This window comes from Paralichthys olivaceus, chromosome 11 (genome assembly GCF_024713975.1).
Source record: "Paralichthys olivaceus isolate ysfri-2021 chromosome 11, ASM2471397v2, whole genome shotgun sequence".
Classification (NCBI taxonomy): Eukaryota; Metazoa; Chordata; class Actinopteri; order Pleuronectiformes; family Paralichthyidae; genus Paralichthys; species Paralichthys olivaceus.
The window spans coordinates 4601486-4620537 of record NC_091103.1 but is presented as its reverse complement, the minus strand read 5'-3'; the positions used below and the strand labels follow the sequence as shown (position 1 = coordinate 4620537).

Here is a 19052-nt window from a genome sequence, read left to right as displayed (position 1 = left end):
AAGAATTGAGAGGAAGTGTGACAGTTTGGAAAGATGGCTCCTCTGAGTCCATCGGTTTCTCATTAGAGAGCTGTTGACATGTCAGCATCCAACTTAAACCTGACAAATGGATGGGAGTTTATACACGAACTGCTTCAACTCTGAGAGGAATCTCTGGAGAAAGTAACTTAACACAGGACCATCTCCCAACACAAGAGGATAGCTCAGCAATTCCGTCTCAGACACACACTTAATTGTAACATCTCTGGAATCTCCACAGAGATTTATTACACAGGGTTGGGCTGTCGAGACATATACACAACTGCTCTAAAGGAGGGACACACACAGCTGTACTGAGAGGATTTCCATTCACTTCAGTCATACAACCTTCAGCTGCATCCATGCTCCAATCTTAACAATAATTTTTACCAACCTTTTAAAGCACAAGATCACTTTTTAATTCCAAACATAAGCCGAGATCTACCACCCTGAAATCTGGCAAAAAACCCACTCAGGAGGGTCATATTTATTATTTTGGCAAATTCTGTTAAAGGCTCAATGTACGAGCATAAATATACATACAGAATGAAAGTCATGCTACTTTATCTATTCAGTGCACAATATTCATATCAATTCATATTTACAGAATCTGTTCATTGCACTATTTAGCTTCTCAGTTCAACAATGTTTGGCAGAGGAGCTGCTAATGCACCACGATGCTTGTGCATAGGCTTTGCATGGATTATGACTATTGTCCTGTGTACTCAAATAAATACCAGTTCTGTGCAGTATGAAGCCATGCACCTGCAGAAACGCCGGAGTGCTTTTATTGCGAAACGCCTACAGAAAATGTTTGTGACATAAATTCCACAGATTAGAACCACAAAGTTCATCTGTCTGTGTCACAAACGTATTTCGACACTTCCTGAACCCGTTTCAAAGTAAAACGACTACTGCGTTTCACTTCTGAATCCATTCATTCACGGGGCTTTGATTGTTGTCGACAGACCGGAAGATGCGCGTCTTCATAACGTAGAGTTCAGTGCATAACCCGACTTATATAGAAGGAAATCGGGAAATGAAACCAGCAGCTCTACTGCCAGTAGCAAATTATAAACAATATATGCTGATGAACGAGCTTCCACTGTGTCCTCTGTGAAGTTCACACCAGTGCCACACCCGCAACAATTTAATCCCACTGGGGACGGACATAAATGAACAGTTGTTCCAGCAGAAGATTCCTTAGAACACGCACACACACGCACACACACACACACACACAGCATGACCTAGGATTATTTGTGATTGTTGAGGAGGTATGCCGCTCACTCAGCTGTGTTGAGGACAGAAATACCTTCATTTAGAAACAACTGGGAAATCCTGGTTGAGTGGGGGTTTGACATGCTGACGATGTAACTGTATTATTGACAGTTGTGAAAGTTTTGAATATATTTCACAATATGAGCAAACTTGACTAAGACTTTTTATTACCAGGGATCATGTGTCTACAGCCCAGCAGCTCTGTAAGGCTGCTTTGACCAAAATGCTGAAAGTCAGCATGTTAATGTGTTCCCAATGACAAGGCAACATGCTGATGTTGAGCAGGTATATTTATCAAATAGATGTTGAGATGTTACACTTACAGCCCAAAATGTCCCGCTGCTCTTGAGCTACAGGGTGGGGGTCGCATGTATTCGGTACGACTCATCTCATGAGGACCATGAATGTCTGAACAAAATTTCAGAGCAATCCATGTGGTGGATTTCCAGATATTTCAGTCTGGATAAAATTAAGATGATGGACCACGTACCACTCAAAATGCTATTCTCAAAGCAGTGTTGCTAATCCTGCTAAAAATGAAAAGTGACAAACACTTTTCTAACTGAAAATAAGTTTATCAAGCAAAAATGGTGCACAGATTACGACACGGGTGAATACTAACCTCCTGACCCAGAGAGCGAAGCAGTTTCCACAGGTTAATGCAACACTACAGGTGAGAGAGAGTGATCTGATAAGGATTTCACATGGCATCAAGATAGCCTGTCCTTTATACACCTCACTATCTTTGTCAACTTTGTCGTTTACAGCTCGTTAAGGGCGTTGCCCTGCGTTGCCCTGCGTTGCCCTGCGTTGCACCTAATGCATGCTGGGATAGAAATCAGCAGATTTCCACGTTCAATATCAAACAGCAGTATTAAGTAAAGGAGTTGATGAGTATTGCTTAGACATCAGTCAAAGTCTTTTTTGTACCAGCCACTCCAATCTCATTCATCAGCTGTGTTTGCAATCTTTCAGGATCCAGAGGCGGCTTTCTCTCTCTGCTTTCTTTGTGTTGGTGTCTGTAAAACGTTCATGCCATATTTCTAACGTTTCTCAACCTGACAACACCCCCGCCCCCGAGTTATATGCACATGTCTATTAATTCCCATTTCTCATGTTCTTCCTCTCGCTCCAATTTTATGTCAGTCCTCGTCCTTCTCCTGTAAATCCCTCTCTCTTTGTCTGTCCAGGTCCAAGGCCACACCTGCCTGCACTGTGCTGACATTATCAAAGCTCCATGGAAAGACCTGGTTAAAGGTTAACTAACGTTGCTGAGTGAGAGAGTAAGCCCTTACAACCTTAACAATTAAATCATCAATAGGCTGCATTTAAATAGCACCATTTTCACAGCTGCCTAAATGATGCTGATGTCTGCTGTATTGTAACCATAGGGAAGGCAATGGAAAACACACATACTGTACATACAGACTGAGTAAAGAACTCCTGTTGCATTGCAAACCGGATTCTTCTTGATCAGCAATGAGCCGGAATAGATGATGAAATTAATGGTTTTGCTTTTGACTAAATGCAGAAGTTGATGGATCGGTATAAATAACATCTCTGTAAGTTATATCCTGTTAGCAGCTGAGCTAACCAGTGGACTGCCTGTTGTCCCGCTCAGAGAGTTTATTTTTTTAACTTGAAATTATGTTAAAACCTGAGAACAAATCTATTTATAAGATCAGATTAAATACAACAATTTAATAACACTATCAAATGAGACACAACATTGCTGAACTAATGTTAAAAGAAGAATTTATTTGGTAATTATATGTGTTTGTTGGATTCTGCTTGTGTGAGTGGCCCACGATTCAGCAAACACTGAGATTTGCCTTTTGTGTGATATCACAACAAACACAGAGTGGGCGGGTGTGTTGGAAATTCACAGGTAGGTCGACGTACACAGGAGGGGAAGCTGGCATAATTACAGGTATGATGTGGTACAAGATCCAGAGCGCTCAGGTACGTTTGTCATGATTACAATGATGAGCGAAGAGGGAGGAGGGACGATCAAACACTCAATGAGTGTACAAAACAACTACTCATCAGAACATGCTGAATAGGCAAAGAGTAAGCTGTTGGTAAGTGGTGGATGCGTATAACTCAATTACAAGGAGGTGTTCCTAATATTATGACCACTAAGGAGATATTTACAGGTGTCATGGGTCTATTTTACCTTTCACTGAGGGATTTCTCATCCTCAGACCACCTACCTACTCCATGTGTGAGAGGCAGAGCTGGACTACAATGACTCACATTAAATAGGCATTCAAATAAACATCAGTCTATTATTGTACATGGATTATTTTGTTTCACCAAAGTGGGGCCAAGTGGTTGAGGAACGTCCGACAGCGTTCAGGAAAGACTAAGGAGTGGTTCTCTGATGTCCGGGCAAAATGTCTAAAATATACCCAAAGCACACACGTGCACACAAACACACACAGACACAAGCGCGCGCGCACACACACACACACACACACACACACACAGGTGTGCCATGGCAGTGTACACAGAAGATGTGCAATAGCAAGTGAAATAGGATTAGCACTTATCTTTCTTTATCTGGTTAATCTAAGTGAAGGTGTGCAGCTAATGGTGTGTGGGACAGAGTAGAACGGAACAAGATTAGGAAGTGAGCTAGTCAGCACTGTTGCAGGTAAATATGAATGAACAGTTTCATCCTCTCAGCTAAGTCATCCTGTCACATGAGAATGTGGGAAAAACAAGTCAAAGAAGCTCATGAAATGGACTTTCAAGCGTTCTTTTATTTTATTATACACTCAGTTATTACTTAAAAACCACATGACGCTTCCATTGTGCTGCAGGTTCCACTCCACTGACTTTTAAAACTCAAGATTACGAGGGAACATACACAGTAAACCCCTGAATCAAATTATAACTCCTGAACAGCTTCAGCGAGTAAGAGATGAAATTAATCCAAACCAAAGCAGACAAATTGAAAATTAACTTTTTCTTTTAAAGGACATGAGTCATTTGAGGACTTCCCATATCTTGCACACTGCATGTACAAAAATGGCAGCGAGTTTGACTCATTTCCAGGGTGGTTTCCAGCCCCACAGCAGTCAAGGCTGTAATACTGAAGAGAAGCGGGGACTCAGTCACTCACTTTTATTCCCAGCATGCAGGGCGGGGCTGGCTCTACCGCTGGGCTAGCTCTGGGATGTTGGAAAGAATCGCATGGAAAAGCAAAAGCAGCTGCCCACAGCAGCAGGCTAAAAGCAACCAGGCACACACACACACACACACACACACACACACACAAAGTGAACATACACACCCTCTACCAATGCGAGTCATCATCATACAGGTAACACATTTTCTGACTCTCTGCCAGACACACACTCTCATTACCTCCATTGACTAGATCCTCTTTTTTCCTTGTAGTGTGTTTCTGTAGAATTCCCAACACGTTGTGCCATCTGACGCAGCCACAGCGAGACAGCAGAGCTCACAGTGTCTAACTACATTCATTCTTATGAACGTAAACTGCCACCTCAAACCCTTTAAGATCTCAGGTCTTTACATCCCAGGTACAGAAAACCTTTTACTGCTCATAAATGATTTACTTCTAAATCTCTCCCTGGCTGTGCTTTAGTCCACACATAAACTGACTGGGTCCTAGTTTACACACTGGAGCCAATGTTAGGGATAGGGGTTGGTACCAAATTGTTGAAATATGCTACACGTCCCATTCATTATTAAAGTCATCTGTTCATGGGAGAGGAGCTTTGACGAGAGGGCCAATGGGACCTTTTTAAAAGTGTAACCTGCTCTAACAACCTTTTCCAGGATTACCAACCCTAGCTTTAATTCCAGCCAGTTTACTACACCAAATAGTCTAGGTTTTATCACAGCAGCTTTTAAGGTTTGTGTGCATGATGGTGAACAGTTCTATTTGTTAACCACTCAAGCCTTAGAAAGATGGATGCACAGTGAATTAGGTGAATACACTGATGTTATCTAATCAACCACTAGATCTCTGCTTGAGGCAATCATGTTCTCAAATTGTGGAACACACTGTGATGTAAATGCTGTTTCTTTTAAAATCCTTATCTCTCCGTCTCCAACTGTCTGCCCGGCAGAGCTGAGGATCAATAAACATCCCATCAAGAGTCCCCAACACATTCCCATCTCAATGTGTGACTCCCCATGTACTCACCGTCTGTATCAGCAGTAGCTATCATCTAAACAAGCTCCCACGCAAACCACCAACATTACGACATCAATTTATGCATCACTTAACCAGAGTCTCATTCCTTAGTCTTACACAGCGTATATCAAATTATGGACACCGGCCTTTTTGTTTTTTGTTGTTCACCGGAGACGGAGATCAACACACTGCAAAATGGTTGAGAAACCGTTACAGATTCAAATATAACTGTTCTTCTGAACAGCTCTTACTGTTGCTTCAAGGGCTGGGCAATAAAATGGTAACAATTATTCAAGTTCAAGGGTCATGAATCCACTTTGTACTGGAAATGCTGTTGCATTGGAACCTTATCAGTTCTATTCCAGGTTTAGTCTAGTGTGGTATCAGTACTTGACGTTATCAGAGCTACATTTTCAAGGCCCTGGACATAACTTAATGGTTGGGTTCACACTGTAGTCACAGATTCCTGGTCTTAAACTGAGCATGGCTGTAACGTGTATGACATAGAACAGCTGTAGAATCCATTAGTGAAGTTATACATAGAGAGTTTTGCAATTTCAGTCGTAAGCTAGAACGCACTGCTCCTTTTTTCCTATTCCTGCCCGCTCTCTCACTTCTTCCATTTGAAGGTAGTATAAATGGCTTCTTCAAGGATGAGTTTCACAGTTTGGGAAATACACATTCAAATTTTTGTAGGATACCACTTTTGTCTGTATGCTAAATATATAGCTAGTGGTTAGCATAAAAGATAGGAATCTGGGGGAAACAGCTCAAATCTAGCTACCAGCATCTGTAAAGCTCATGAATGAACATGCTATATATTGTTTCTTAAAGCTGTTTAAAAAAAACAGTTATGTAAAATAATGGTGAATAAAACATCTATAACTAATTTCCATAATATTTTAGCAACATTGCTATGAACAAGATTATAACGGACCTTAAAAAAGTCTGTCGCCTCCACCAGAAAAGCCCTGTTTTCTACCCACTGGGATTAGTATAAAATCCATTGATTGCCACTACATATAGAGAATAACAGTTTCCACTGCAAACTAAAGCAAAGGCTTAAGTTTTCTTCAAATGGAGCAGGTGGCGAAGGGGGAGTCATTACTCACTGGCTTCCTATACCCACGAACTGTGCCAGTGTTTTGCCCACTTCTCACATTTGTATGGTGTAAACTTTCTTCAGCATGGCGGCTGTATCTGTGGCAGGCATGTGTTGATGTCCACGAGTTGGACAGGTGCACAGTAAAAGGTCATGAAAGTGGAAATAAATCCCCTGCTGAGCAGTTCCGATAACACAGGTCAAGTACATAAATGTGTATAAAAAGACATTCATGCAAGAGTGTCTTTCCTGTTGCAGAGGTGATGGTGGAAGTCTGGCTTACCGCCAGGCCATCAGGTGTATCCTATGGGTTCCTCCCAGGATCCACCCAACATGTAGCTGAGGGGTGACCGGGAAAACCTTCACCCTGTCAACACCAGTTCCAGTGTCAACAAAATAAAGTGTTGTGGTCCTCATAGCAAGGTCCAGGGAAAGCCATGTCCAAAAGTCTAGGGGTCCAATATCTCATTCAATTTCAGTTAAATGGATTTCAACAGTTTACCTCTCCAACATGTCCATACTCCCTGAACTATGGAGTTGCAAAGATAGGAATCTTCCGTGAAGGAATCCACTAACTTCAATAACAATGAAGGCAAAGTCAGATAAATAGTCAAACAACTGGGTAGGAGCAAAATATAAACTTTCCCTCAATCTGTTAAAATGAAAAAGACACTCATGAGCCTTTGTGTGTGATTATTCTTACATCTAACAATATACAAAACCATTTCACAAGCCCTTTCTCTTCTATTTATGCTTACATGGGTACTATCTATACATAGTAAAAAGCCTCACTATGTCGAAGGAGGCAGACTTTGAGGGTAATTCTCATTCTAATCCCAAATTTCCCAACACCACTCTAACCAAAACAGCCACGATCCAGAAATACCATGAAAAAACACAGCCCGTCGAGACTAAAAACAGCCTGAAGCACAGCACTGAGGGAAAAATCTGCCTTTGTGCATCTGCACCACATCAGTCCAATGGAAACAGCAGCTAAGTGAATCTCACCAGGGGGAGTTCACAACACACGCATCTGCTTTGGAAAAACGTATTGACAACAGTGCATTGATGTGCGTTTCATTCCAACCTGGATGATAGAGCGGGGCCATGCACGCTGAATATTCTGTGCATTCAGTGTAAACGGCCACAGATGTTCTTGGATTAGACACGCTCATTAAAGGTGTAGCTGCAAATGCAGGCCGGTGAAACACAGCTGTCATCTTAAGAAGCTTAAATCAAACTTACAGCAGAGTGACAGGCGGAGTGCCTGGAGGTCGTGCCCTCCACGTGACCTTCAGGCAACAGGCTAGAGCTGCCCTAAGCAACTTTAACCCAGAGGAACATCCCACTGAAGCGGCCCCAGTTCTTTCCTCTCCCATGAACAGGTTTGCACGGTATACCAGGTGCCTTGTTCCCTTGTGTTTACCTCATGTCCATACCACACACACACACACAAACACACACAACAGGTGGACAGGCTTGTTGACAAAGCCTTTGACAACTTTCTCAGGGAGAGCTGTGACAGCTGAAGTCAGGCCAGCTGCTGGCAATGCTGCAAGGGGTCTTTAAACGTTGCACTCGGGGATGGGATGTGTCAGTTTAGCTGGTTTTTCATTTGTGGATTCGGTTTTGCTTGCATTTCAGAGACAAACTGCCATCAACTCATGAAGGAGATGATTACCAGCTATTCATCTACCGCTGCAACACAGATGATGGCTGTTTTTTGCACTTTAAATCAACTCCCCATTGATTTCAAGTGCAAAAAACAGCCAGAGAGAGAGAGAGAGAGAGAGAGGAGCTGTGAGATTAGCCATTTAGTGAACTGTCTTAATCTGTGTCTGTCTGGCGTCCATAAAAAGACTGGACCCAACCTGAAGGATTTGGAGTTGGAGACAGAACGTGGCTGAAAGTTCACCACCCTGCACCGAGAGGACGTTCAGGGAAGCTGCAGGTCCTGGGACCAAACGTCACTCACAAACCCACCGGCAGTTTTACTTTCCTTTTGCCAACTGCCCTTTAAGTTCAACCGAAGATATTCTCAGAAACCACAGCCGGCGTGGATTCTTTAAAAAAAAATCGGCATTGACACAATCCAGATAAAGTCTGAGCGACGCTTTCTTCACGATAACCTCTAAATCAGCTCCACGGCGAAGAGGTGCGATCTATGGAGTAACAGCGAGAAGGTCAAGTGTGAACTCTCTTAATAACGTGAGAGAAACACGCGATTGAATCGATAAAAACACGCAGATCTCCTCGGGGACCGTCGCCGGTTTGCTGCAAGCCCTCGATCGCGTCTTTTAACGCGTGGATCGGCTGCGAACCGGCTGCACGGCGTTAAATCGGTGGGTTTTTTGAATGGAATTTGGTGACGCGTTATCGCCATATGGCACACATCAGGACCAGTCGTGCTAAAACAAATCACACCGCAAAAAAACTTTCCAGGGAACACGCAAACCCCCCCCCCCCCGCTCCATTGCGGTTCACTCAGTTAGCACGGTGAAGCTAACAGGAGGTTGTTGGTTCAGGTGTTCGGAGGGAAACTTACCTTAAAAACAGGCCGAGGTCACACGGGCTCTCTCTGTCGCTGGGCTCGTGTCGTCCACACAGCGGAGCGGAGGTTCGTGTGTCGGTGTGTGTGAGTCCACTCCCCCGGTGTGTGTGTGTGTGTGTGTCTGAGAGAGGAGGGCACCGCTGAGTGTGTGTCTGTGTGTGTGTGAGTCCTGCGGGGTTTCTCCCTCCGGACCCTCCCACAAGCAGCGCTCCCACCGCGGGCTGTGACCGCCTGTCACCGCCGAGGCTTCCCCTCCACGCGCCGCTTCCTCGGGAGCACCGCACCGCCTCCACCGGCACGGACACGGCCGCTCGAGCTGTGCGTCCCCGGTGCTCGTGCGGGAAAACTATGGAAGGTTTTTAAATCTCCTCTGGGAGCGGTGTGGTCATGTCCACCGTCCTCCTCTCTCACCGGGGCGGCTCAGCGCTGCACCACCAGGAAGTTCACCGACACATCCCACTTCTCCAGCTCGGCTTGATTTCAGCTGCGATCACTTATATTATTGTTAAAAAAATAAAAAGGGTCGAAAAAGCCTCTGGGGTTTGGTGCAGGGCTGAAGTGAAATAATAATACACGTGTCAGGAATGTAGAGGGCGACGATCTGCACACGTGGGAGCCAAACTCTGTTCAAATACGTCCGCATTTAATTTTTTAATACCAGTTTGCAAACTTGCAAACGAGGCTGCACGTGAGTTACCACCTCACGTCAAAGGAGGAGAAGTCAGAGGACAGAACGGCATCCATCAGTGTTAAAAAAAAAAAAAAAAAAATCAATTCATTCATTGGTTAACTCATAATAAGCACACGACATCTGCACGGGTTGCATTGCACTTGCACACGGGTCCATCTCCTCCACATGCAGATGTCATCCAGCTGTGAATTACACCACAGTTGCTAAATAAAGTGCCAAGGTTGCAACAAGCTATTCCACAATGACCAGTGACACGAGTTTGGAAGAGTTCTCATACCCTCTACTGTTACAAGAGGCGTCACTGCAGCTCCTGTCACTGTGGCCTGAGACACACACACACACACACACACACACACACACACACACACACACTGCTGATGTAAGGGTGAGGTAATATGATGGAACTGTGAGCTGAGAACTTTTTTAATTTATTTTCAATAAATTAATATCCTTAAAAATGTCCTTTAAAAATACTCCAAAGCTTTAATTCTCATTTAAAACACATTGAAGTTGCCGTATCGACGCCTGTAAAGGGAGGTCATGTGTCTTTACCATGATTTCACCAACTGTAATTCTCCATGACAGAAAAAGCAAGATTAGATTTAAATCTTATTTAGTTTTTCAGTTAAAAGTTATGTCTGCAAAGGAAGTTGTGTCTTCCTCCTGTGTTTGTTTCACTTTCTGTTTTTCTGCTATTAGTCAGAATTATGCCAAAACTGCTCGACAGATTTCCACGAAACTTGGTGGAGGGATGCGGTATGGTTCAGAGAAGAAGCAAATACATTCATCCATTCTTTTATTTTCATTGGCTTAAAATAAACCACATTCAAAGAGTAATGTAACCACGTGCACGTCTTTAAATGTAGCCTGGAAACTTGTGGCAAGTGCAGCCATGACCTCGGTGACACTGATGACAGACTGCATCCTTGTGGTACTTCTGTGTGGTATGTCAAGAATGAAAAAGAAGAAAATACTTCACTACACAGCGTCCGTCATCCAGGACATGACTGCAGGCTAACACAACTTGTGTCGTGTCCATGTGAAGGTGACCTCACCCTGCTGGTAAGCTGGCTGTCAATGTCCGAGCTGGAGTGCAATAGGTCTGCACTGCCGGAGGGTGGGGTGATTGATTCAGCGACCCACAACCAATGGCTTTCACAGACACTGACACACACACACACACACACACACACACACATGCACATACACAAGTTGTATCCTGTTGACAAGGCAATGTCAGACAAACAGACTATACTGGAAGGGAATGGCCGGTCATGACACCGACCCCCCCGACCTCTACTTCAAACTCCCTACCCTTCCCACTGCACAAACCAAGACCAGGAAACACTGCCGGAATTTGGCCGAACACATTTTTGAGTCAGTTACCTCAACACCATATTTTAACTATTTTCCCATTTACAGAAACTCCACAGATTTCAATGTTCACAATGTTAGTGTGAATATTATAAGACATGATGCAGTGAGACAGAAAGAGTGAAATCAAAACTTGCACACACACACACACACACACACACCTTTCACACTTATCCAAACATACAGGGTGATTTGACCTTGTAGGAATGTAGGAAGGAGGGAAAAAGTGAAGCTGTGTACTGGAATGTCTTTGTCGCTTCCTCCACATCCAGGCTACAGTACATTCCACAACTCCCCAATCATCGCTTACGGCAGGTTGCATTAACCACATTCCTCTCACTATACATCCTAATGAGGTGTCGGCCCATGCTAAACTGTAATGGTGCCCTCTACCACCGGAGGACTGATTATAAAAAACCCACTTCCTCCATTCCTTAGATACCGTTTATATAGATATTACACATCAGCTGTCTTTATTAATAATGTATACTGTGTATACTTTAACTTTACCTGTAACTTACTTTACTCATGCACAAATGTAAATCTATAAATACCCGGTCTTTACTTCTACATATGTATATCTTTATTTCTTTAGCCTTACTTGATTTTTATATTTTATATTGCTATGTTTATACCTGCTTTTGCTGTTTCACCTCTTTCTCAGGGGCTCTGTAACATTTTAATTTCCCTACGGGGATTAATAAAGTACTTCTGATTACTCCTCTATGAGGCAGGAACATACAGTGACACATGTTAAAATGTTTTACAGAAACTGATTTATGTTATATGCTCCTGCATGGACTCATTATTGAGGTAATAAGTAAACAATAACACGCCAACAAAATGTCCACATTTAAAAAGGGATTTAATCCGTCTGTTGAATTCTATCAAACAAACTGCAGCTTTCAGTCAATGCTCGTAATGTAGGAAATGCTCTGCAGCGAGCTCGGGCAAAGTAGAGTGTGTGTGTTACCACACCTATCACTTTGACCTGGTATAAACGCCACTCGGGGGCAGCGGAAACAAGCTGTAAACCTCACTGACACATTATCACTTCTCTTGAAATGGCCAAGGTGTGAGTTAACAGTTGCCTTTCAGCAGACAGATCAGCAGTGGCATTCACTTCATTTGAAGTTTCCCATGATGAAAGTTAAAACCTCCAATATTCACTTTACTTTTAGCTCTGTTTGCATCTCCTCCTGTTATCAGTATCTTCTCGCTGCTAAATGCTACACTGTGTTCTTGAGCTAGTCGCTAGTTGCAGAGTAAGAGCTATGATTCACCAACAGGAGGCCTCCTTTCTACATACAGTAGCTACAAGCTAATGGACCCATTGTTGATATAAAGATATTGATCACTGAAAATATCTTACTGTGACTTTGGATTTCTGTGTTTATTCATTAATCCATCGTACGTTTCCCAGAGTATGTTTCGAGGTTGACACCTTTTCATGTGTAATTTATCTTTCTACATACATTGATCTTTGACCTCTTAAAGAAACGCTCCTCGTGTGCTCGTCTGCGGGGCGGTGGATCCGGACTTTTCATAAATTCCTGCTGATAAAGAGTTTGTATTACAAGGAGATTTAGCCCATTTAAAAATAATTAAACTCTGAATAATGCCTCTTATCACTCTGGGAGCACTGCCACAGTATGTTTTGTATGTGTTCATTCAAATTAGAATGGTTGCAGTGTAATTTGAAGCAATTTCCAATTTTTTTCCTATAACCTGACCTGGGCCAGCATTCATTTCTACCCTCTGAGCCCACGCACAGATCCACTGAACCGAAGGACGAGTGGGGACACTCAGAATCCAGATGTGGACATTGTGTGTGAACTGACCTTGCAGCCGTGGCAGTAGTTTTCTCCATTTTTCCCTGGAGAAAAGATGATTTCCCCTGTCGGGATAAGTTGAATCGTCAGTTCCATCATTGTTCCAGTTTTTCCTCTTCTTCCTCTTCCCGTCCTTTTTTATTTCTTATATTTAAAAAAAAGAGAAAGGATTCTGTCTTTTTGTTCCTTTCTCACAGATGCGACAGATGAAAAGTAGTACGCCTCTCCCCTCAGGTCCGTTGGCAAATCCTTGGCTCAGGGCAGGGCGACATGCGCCAAGAAGACCATCCCAAGACAAACCTGAAAAAGCACAAATGGAACATTTTACTGTCATCAGTTTCAAATCAAAATAAATCATAAATCTCTCCCTACACGCACATGAAGAGACTCCGGTTGTCTTTTGAGTGGGGGCTCTTACCAGACAGAAAGATTTGAGTTCCTGGCCCGAGGATTAAAAAGGTGGAAAGCAAAGACTGGAGGTTTTTAGCTGTGGCGTTGTGGTGTTACCTGTTGCAGAGCCGAGTGTCTCAGTGAGGCCAGCTTCCCCTCACTGCCACCAGAGGATGTTGCCTCTCTGGTTGAGGGATCATGGGGAGGATATGGAGCTTAGCCTTGCTCGAGATGGATGTCACATGCAGAGGATATGTGTCTTTTGTCTTACTGGAGTGTGTGTGTGTGTGTGTGTGTGCGTGTGCTGATAAGGAGTGTGTGTCTCTTCCTAAACTTCATCACGTCTTCATGTCTTTAATGAAATATTTTAAAGTGACTTGTACCCCTGTAACAGATTCAGGTCCCCACAATATGAGTAATACCTGGACCAGACACACACACAAGGCAGGTCTTACCGAGGTTTCCTCCAAAGACGTTGCATCCTGTCTGAGACATTCCCAGTACCCACCCAGTAGATTTAGTGTGTGTGTGTGCTTGTTTGACGTAGAGCCACATGTGCCTCCCATAGGATGTGCAAGCAAAAGACACGCGTATGCACAGCACGCTTTCTAAAAACAAAACAAGCAGCTTGTGCTCTCATAGCGGTGAGCTTCCTGTCCCCAAGGACCAGACTAACCAGGTCCTTGACACTGCATTCCTGTTTGCTGAATGTCAGCAGACATCCACCTACTTGTATACATTATGCATTGTGACATCTTTGAGAACCATCATCAGGATTTCTGGGCCCAACCCTGCGATAAGGGAGCTGACGAAAAAGATTCTTTAGAGCAGTGAATCCCAGCGGAGGAGTGAGCATCATATTTCACAATCTGAATATATTTGAGAATCAAATTATATTTAAACCTCTTTAGGTTCAGCGGAACCTTCATATAAACCCAGCTGTTGTTGTTGATAGTAGACACATCGAAAGATGATCAGGCTGTTGGAAAAGAAAAGAGATGAGATCTGGTTTATCAGACTTTTATTTCAAACTATGTTACAATGATGGATTGAACTTTTAATAGTTCTCTCATTTTTTGGACGAACTCCCTGATGCTGCCAGATGTGGTCTGTGTAAAATCTGTGATGGAGCTGAATGATGGACTGGCTTTGCTCAACTTTGACACCCGGTTTAGGAGAGATTGCTGAATGGTTAAAGCGCGTCCCACATGGATCTACTGTCCACGGTGGATGTGGACATTTAGTACATATCCTTCCCCTCCTCTCTCTTTTTACTCGGACTCGACAGTGTGTTGCATCACTGCAGAGTTCATGCTCTCACTGATGCCTTGCTGCTCTGTTGAGCCGACCACATTTCAGCAAGTGATCCCCACTCGAGACATGTGCGACGTGTCTGAGTGAATAATGAACGAGCAGCAGTGTTTAAAAAAAGAAAACTTGCCTTGAACTTGTACATTCTACCAGCAAATGTCGGCGGCCTGTCAGTGTGAGTGCGCCACAAGATGAGTGTGTGTTGTGTTTTGTGTGGAGGGGCATTAGTGGAGAGAGCAGGGAAGTGGCAGTGACACACATCCTTTGAACTCTGACTCCAGTTGGAGGCATTCCTGACAGCCGGGCATCAACAGGAAACCTGCGGCCTTGACACACACACACACACACACATTCACACACACACAGCTCTGCCCAGTTCTATTTTAAATTAAACACATTTGTCATAAATGACTAATGTCCTTGATAAGTGCAGCTTTTTTTTTTTTCTTACTCTCGAATGAAAGTGAAATGAAATAATGTGCAAATTCACATGTATTCACTGTTGAGCTGACGCCAAAAACAACCTGAATGGTGATGAATTTGACTGCTGATCAAGTTTGTCTTTGGAAAGAGGAAGCTCTACCTTACTGTGAATCCGTGTCACACAGCGGCTGTAAAAGCAGTTTTTTGTTTTCCTACTCCCCTGCCCAGATCATCATCTGTTAAGACTTCTTTCCTGTGGAGAAAATCTGGATGACAGTGGTTGAAGGAAGGTACGATTTATTCTCTTGAAGGGCAGCACCACAAAGGATTCTTTTTTTTTTTAACTTTAGTGCGTCTGTGTGAGTGTGTATGCCTCTGTATTCCTTAATGGACGGAAGATGACTCACGATGAGATGACAGAGGGGGGATCCGTGCAGAGACGCTGGAAACAACCTGACACATTGCCCACACACACCCATGTGACAGTGACTGCACCATTTTAAATCCCTGAATTATTATTATCATTGTCATTATGATTGTAATCTTTCTGTGTACTACTGCATTAACTAATGGAACATGTCATCATTAAGTCAGCTTTTAGTAAAGCCACTCAACATTAAATATACTTTTCCAGAGATTCTGCAAATGCAATGTTGCAGCACATGGAGCAATGAATCGTCTTAACGCTCTCATCCAGGTGGAGCTTCCTTTTCCTGATTTTCCAGGTCAAATTCTTTGTCATGTGGTTGAAACGCCGTCTGTCTTTCCTCGTGCTGCCGCTGAGAACGACGGGACAGAAAGAAAGAAACAGAAAATAACTCAAATCTAATAAAAACGCTGAAAATATCACATTACCCACACAAAGTCCCTTAACACAATAAACGACACACAACAGTGTTTGCACATGTTGAACCATGTGGAGAACTGTCACTGAAGGACTCCACATCCCTTCTCCACATCCACGCAGGCTCTTGCCCTCAATGCAACCGTCCTGCGATCCAGTTACATGAGCGTCAAAGACAGCTGCATCTACTTTGCAGGTTGATGCAGGGTCTGGTTTATATTCTGCTGCCTCTGCAGGTGTGTGGAGAGAGAGAGAGAGAGAGAGAGAAAGAGAGAGAGGTGGATTGTGGGAGCAGAACTGTGTGCTCATTGTGCACAGACGCTTTAAGACACAGTGAAATGAAATGTATGTGCAGTGTTCCATGGCCAAAGGGCACTGGCTGCAGGGCGGTGTGAAGGGCGAGTGGGGCAGAGCACAGCGAGCTGCAGTTCACAGGTTCATCCTGCTGTATATATTTTCGGTGGCGTCCTGTAACCAGATCCCACACGGAGGCTCAGGCCCAGACCAGATCAGACCAGGCCTGAGCAAATCTCACACTGCCGTCTGAAAATAACCCCGTCTATTTATAACTGCTGTCTCTGCAGCAGGAGAGGAAGTTCATAATATTTCATCGACGTTTGTTCCCACTCTGCGAGCAGCAATCTCGCTCCGACAAGAGAACGCCACGGCAGTTTCCAGTTTCCACAGGAAGGCAGGGGAAGCTCGAGGACGCCGATTAGGCTGCAAGATGTAGCAGCGGAGGCTGCTGACTCTAGCACCACAGCACCCTCTGAGACACTGGCCTGGAAAGTTGCACTTTGTTGTTACCCCTCTCAGCACATCCATTAGCAGCCCCTGTGGAAACGGGCAAATTATTGTCGGGTGATGTGATGCAGTCTCACTTTAGGTGGAACCTGCTGCCCTCTTGAGGTTTCATGTTACAATGGGCTGTTCAGTGGAGGAGAAATCATGTGGTGGCCATGGCAACGAGCCTGTCAACACCTCTCCTGAAGACGCAGGATGATCCGTCGGCATGGCAGCTTTATTTGATTTAAAATCACTGCGTTAACAATTAGCAAAGAACACTGGAGTCACACAGCGCTGTCGCGTGAACCACCATGTTTCAAATATGTATATTTAGATATATTTTTATTTTAGATGCAACACAATCAATCATATTAAAGTCCATTGTCTAGTTCTGATTGTGCTGTTATCTTGGATTTCATTCATGGACATTTCTCGTCTATATTTAACCTTGTGCAATCTTTAGTTAAGTATTTGAACGAAGTATCTGTAAGTACCCAACTACTTTAACCATTTATTCATTATTTTTCACATTAGTTCAAGACGTTATATCTAAGACATTAAGACATTTATCTCACACACTGTCAACCACAACAAATGTCCCAACTACAGTGGCCAATAAGACAACACAACAGCAAAACATGTTTTATCAGTACTTCCTTCCTGTTGAGAAACAGACTGTGCTCTACAACTCACTGCATTCTTCCAATCCACGTGCAGGTAATTAGCTTTTCCATCAGAAGTTGTTTTGTAATCTGTGTCATCTGCTGTCTACTGTACATCCGTCAAATGACTTCATCGTCGTTGCACTCAGTCCCCGGTTACCGTCAAGGTTTTCCCCTGTTGGTTGTCAGTCACTGGCCTAAAGCTCCATATTAACACCATGTTTACACAGGCCCTACATGAGGTCGTCTATAACATGTAATGGAATAAAATCAGAGGTGACAGTAGTGGAAGCACAGGGGTTACACATGAAATGCAAGAATAGCTCCTGGTCCGATGTTAATGTGATGATACTGAGCAGAGAAATTCAATGTTGATCAAATGAAGACGTGCGACAGGTCGGGAGAGAATGTTGTTGTGCCTCAATGCCTGGTGCCATCTTTCACCGTGGAGGCAGACCACCCTGCTTTTACTTCGGTCATTTCATTTGTTGCGGTGTGTTTTAATAACCAAAGGAAGCTGAAGTATGATCTGAGATTTATTCTACACTCGTTCATTGTAGTGAGATCCAGTCTGAAACTTAAACCTAAACCACTGGAGCTTATTTTGTGTGTTTGATTCAATGTGTCTGTGTGATTGCGGGATTTCACAAAGACTACTTCACAGATTACCACGAAACCACAGAAGGCAGTACGAGTAGAAGAATCTGTAAAATGTTGGTGTGTATTTGTCAGTTTGTCTAAAGAATAATTCTTGGATTTTGATAATAAAAAAATCTGATATTTATAAGTGTGTGCTATTTGGTGTGGATACAAATAATAAATACAGATCAAGTGAATTATAGTGTGTGGTCTGTTGGGCCTTGGCCGAGCACTGTGTTAAGTGACACTCTAGTTTTATTCACACTCATGTAAATACATTTTTCATCATATTACAACAAATTACAACCAAGACACGCAAATAAATGGTCCAGGTAGAACTCACTGTGTTGAAGCACACTCCAATAATCTGATATGCTACAGAACAAATAGACTGAAGAACAGATTCTCCATCAGAACACTAAGTATAAATATGATATATTGACCCACAATACATGAGCAATAACTAATAGCTAGCCTCTGTTCTATTTTAAAGTATTCATTAATCTGGTATGAATTGCTTTGTCTTTTGATTTTTAGTATTTGAGAGTAAATTTGCAGTTTTCACAAGTAGCACCTCTAATTTCATTCGACTGCTGCTTTCTCTTACGATGCAGACTTTATTCTATTCTCCAGACAATTTAACACTGACTCCCGGGATTCTATGGATGGAGCTGGAAACAACATCTTTTCTTTGTCAGGGCCGCTCCTGCACATTCAAACATCTGAGGGACAGAAGACTGACTCCACCCAGATCTCACTGCACCACTCTATAATCTGCAGGTTGACCCCGCTCCACATCTCTGACGCTGTGATCTGTGGGGAAACTCCCTCTTGTTGTGCGTGGCAGACTTGACCTGTAGAGGGCGCTAGACGAGCTGCTGCACCAATCCAGTCAGAGGAGAAGTCTCGCCTGCTCTCAGGGCTGCAAGAGAAGGAAGTGTGGTCTACTTCTTCCACGTTACTCTTTATAAACCCGC

General features: G+C 43.4%; 1 protein-coding gene across 2 annotated transcripts in view; it reads right to left on the bottom strand.

The window, feature by feature from the left end:
- LOC109634505 (unconventional myosin-Ic) overlaps positions 1–13630 on the bottom strand; it is a 46917-nt gene extending 33287 nt beyond the window's left edge. Inside the window, exons 1-2 of one of the 2 annotated variants that reach the window (XM_020095016.2) lie at positions 13439–13630; positions 13030–13320 (exon numbers count right to left, since the gene is read on the bottom strand). In XM_020095016.2, the coding sequence (XP_019950575.1) occupies positions 13030–13119 (90 nt within the window). In that variant the 5' untranslated portion in view covers positions 13120–13320; positions 13439–13630. Of the gene's footprint in view, positions 1–9117; positions 9546–13029; positions 13321–13438 lie in introns of those variants that run through there. The other variant, XM_020095019.2, reaches the window with a different exon arrangement.
- Positions 13631–19052: the final 5422 nt, after the last annotated feature.